Raw genomic sequence first — 3,631 nt, 5'->3', positions numbered from 1 at the left:
AGATGACTGACATTTGATTCCATGTGCAGAAGTCTGCCCAAGAATAAAGTCGGTGAAAGGAAAAACATGACTGAGAGGGAAAAACATGAGTCAGATCCCTGAGAACATAATGGGAACATCTATTCAGTCACGTCTGAAAAATGTATCATTAGGTTTTTGTCAGCTTTGTGAAACAATAATTTAGTTGCTTATTAACTCTTTTGAGTTGGATTTTTGTTACTGACAGCTGAAAAGAATCCATAAGCATTCTGGATTTTATAAACCCATAGTGGTGGTAATTTTACCCCATGTTTCCTAAAGTGTTCTTAATTTTATCATTCTGAGGCAAATGGGAGAAATGAAAGTAAGTGGAAATCTGTGCAAAAGAATTTTCTTCAGAATGTTGTTTGCTGGAGAGAGTTATGCTAAGTGAAATAAGCTAGTCAGAGAAAGATAAGTATCACATGATCTCTCTCATTTGTGGAATATAAAGAACAACATATACTGATGAACAAAAACAGATCCAGAGACACAGAAGCATTGATCAGACCGCCAAACCTCAGAGGGAAGGTAGGGGAGGGTGGGGGAAATGGGGAGAGATCAAGCAAAGGACTTGTATGCATGCATATAAGCCTAACCAATGGACACAGACACCGGTGGGGGGTGAGAGGGGAATGAGGGCATGAGTGGGGGTGGTGAGGGGGCACTGGGGGATAAAGACACCTACCTTAATCAATAAAGAGAAAAATAAAAAGAATATCCCTTTTACCTGCTTCAATTTTTTCTTCTTCTCTTTTCTGGAGAGCTTGGCATCTGTTATGACCTCCTCCAACAAAGCTGCCAGAGGTTCCTGAGAGCCGTATGCTCTTTGGTATTCAAATTCCTCTGGACTAATTTGACGACAAAATGATGGAGCAGATAAAGTGATATCCATGTCGGCTCCTGGGTATTTAATCTGAAGCAAAAGGATTAGTAGAGAAAAAAAAGTGTATTTTCAAATAAATTACAAAAATTTGTTTAGATTAAACACAATTTACAGCACATGTCATTCCTCAATTTTAACTGGGGAAAATTCTTAATTAATAATGTCTGAAATTGAAATATAAACTAAACAAGTTGACTCTAAAATGATTCAAAACAAAAAACAATGTTGCACACACAGTGAATTATCAGGTTCCTTCCCCATCTGAAGAGTCTAGTGTTCTCTTCCTTGCACACTTTAGCCCAGCTGTCATGGAGAGGGAAGTCCTACAACCATGGTTAAACATGTGAATAGTGAGAATCAATTGAAAACAACAAATGTGCAGACACTGTACAGGGCAAAGAGAGAAGTAAGAGGAAAGATACCAAAACCTGTGAATAAGTGAGCATCCATGAAAAATACTTAACTTCAGAGTCCCAGGGGGTCATCCTCTCAAAAATAGAGCATCTATTGTTCTTCTGCAGTGAATAAAATTGCAACTATTCACTTCTTTGGCTTAAGATAGTTTTCCAGAAGCCACAGTTAAAAATAAGTGTTGCCAAGAAGAACAGTGCTTTAAGTACAGTCCATGCCTCAACATCAGTTTACCAAATCAGTTAGAGACAACCTAAGAGAGAGAGACCAGAACCGGAAGGAAAAGACTTCCTTTTTATTTACCTAGGACTCACCCTTTATTCTGGCCAGTAAAACCAGGAAAGGGCTGGAATAAAGGGTGATTCCTAGGTAAAAGGAGAAAAACACCAGATATCTATCATTAAAGGGCACAACAGGGAGAAGAGGGTTGCAAATAAGGTTGATAGAAGGCTGGTGTAAAAAACAATGCCTGCCTCACAACTGATCTATCCCAGGTCAGCCTCAAACTGCCCCCAAATTGAGGAACCTCAAAAAGCACTTCAGTGAAGAAGAGGTCGAACCATTCTGAAGGAACCAAGCAGAATTTCTGCTAAGACTTTTTACCAAAAGTTTCTGCTCCTACAGGCTGACATACAAACCCATTTTAGGGTCCACATAATATAGCAGCAACAACGATGATAGCACTCCCTTTCAAAGAGGTACCTACCATGTCAGACAGCTGTGCAAGGGGTTTTACAGTAATGTATAATTTAGTATTATACTGTGTAATACTTCACAACCACTTTATACAGCATGTGTGGCCCATTTTAATAATTGAAAAAAACTAAAATCGAGAGAGGTTAAGGGATTTGCCCAGAGCCACACAAGGGAAGATGGGGAGCCAGGAGTTTGACCCAAGTCTTTACGGCTCCTGTTCACCTACCACACCATGTTCTGAAGTGAGGCAGTATGTATGGGAGTTAGGGGCACTGATTCTGGAGACTGATCTCATCAGTTTGAATCCTGGCACTGTGACCTTGGACTAGTTGCTTAAGTTCTCTGCCAAGGCCTTCTCATCCAAAAATATAATTTCCATCAGGAAGTATATGTAGACTCTGAACAAATTCACTTAAGGAGTTTTCGATCAAAAGTATGTGGTTTTGATTGACATAACAAAACCAAGTAGGCAACCCACAAATTTTCAGTGATAACAAACTTGTATGCTTACTATGTGCCAAGCCTTGTTGTAAGCACCTTATACATATTAATTCACTTAGTCCTCATAACATAAACTCCCAAGAAGCCTAGCTGACAATTTCATAGGATTTGAGAATATCCCTTCCTTTACCTGCACTCTTCGTAGGTGAGCCACACGCTCCTCTATGGAGGTCTGCAAGGCCAAAGGGACTTTCAGAATATCTTGGTAATTGTCCATCAGAAATGTTACCAACCTAGCAGCTAATAACTCATCCAAATCCACTTCATCCTTGGAGCATAAGATGCAATGGGAAAATGTCTGAATCATCTAAAAGAAGAAAAAAAAAGGTGGGGGAGATTTTTAAATAAATAGCAATGAATATTTTCCCTACTCTGAATTGAGTACGATCTTAATTTGCAAAAAGCAAATGTGACTAGTCAGTGAGCAATGGCCCACAGCACAGGGTGAACATCCTACATGGCACTTAGCCACACCTGGTCATCTCACATGTATTGATTTTCTCATTAATCAGCATGAGCAGAATGTGCATCGCATCTCACAGAGATTTAGCAGACATGCTTGTCTGAAGGCTTTTAAACTCCTTTCACAGATGGTTTTAAATATGTATATTTAAACAAATTCTGAAAATTATCATTATCATCATGACCTTGATCATGTAGCACTTTTAAGTTCGGTGTACTTTATACCCATTTAGTCTGATAATATCCTAATTACATCATTGATTTTTTTTAAGCATTGTTTTTTATCAATCTAGTTGCACAGTTTTATGGGTCTCAAACACTATATATTTTCCTAGTTAACTGTTATTTTCTCTAGGATTTTTAATGTACATTTGAGTGACCTTGAAGAAAACCATGAGACTTTACAAGAAGTGTATTAAGTGATGAGACCCTGTATGGTAAGCAGAAATATAAAAAATATTATAGCAGGTCCTGGCCGGTTTGGCTCAGTAGATAGAGCGTCGGCCTGTGGACTGAAGGGTCCCGGGTTCGATTCTGGCCAAGGGCACATACCTGGGTTGTGGGCTTGATCCCCAGTAGGGGGCATGCAGGAGGCAGCCGATCAATGATTCTCTGTCATCATTGATGTTTCTATCTCTCTCCCTCTCCCTTCCTCTC

General features: G+C 39.4%; 1 protein-coding gene across 1 annotated transcript in view; it reads right to left on the bottom strand.

Moving 5' to 3' along the window:
• LOC102758185 (DEP domain-containing protein 1B) overlaps nucleotides 1–3,631 on the bottom strand; it is a 34,561-nt gene that overhangs the window by 3,572 nt on the left and 27,358 nt on the right. The window contains exons 8-9 of the mRNA XM_015563081.1: nucleotides 2,643–2,819; nucleotides 749–934 (exon numbers count right to left, since the gene is read on the bottom strand). Of these exons, the coding sequence (XP_015418567.1) occupies nucleotides 749–934; nucleotides 2,643–2,819 (363 nt within the window). The remainder of the gene's footprint in view (nucleotides 1–748; nucleotides 935–2,642; nucleotides 2,820–3,631) is intronic.

Source organism: Myotis davidii, unplaced genomic scaffold (assembly GCF_000327345.1).
Source record: "Myotis davidii unplaced genomic scaffold, ASM32734v1 scaffold135, whole genome shotgun sequence".
Taxonomy (NCBI): Eukaryota; Metazoa; Chordata; class Mammalia; order Chiroptera; family Vespertilionidae; genus Myotis; species Myotis davidii.
The sequence above is the reverse complement of the archived record's forward strand: the minus strand, read 5'-3'. Positions and strand labels throughout refer to the sequence as shown.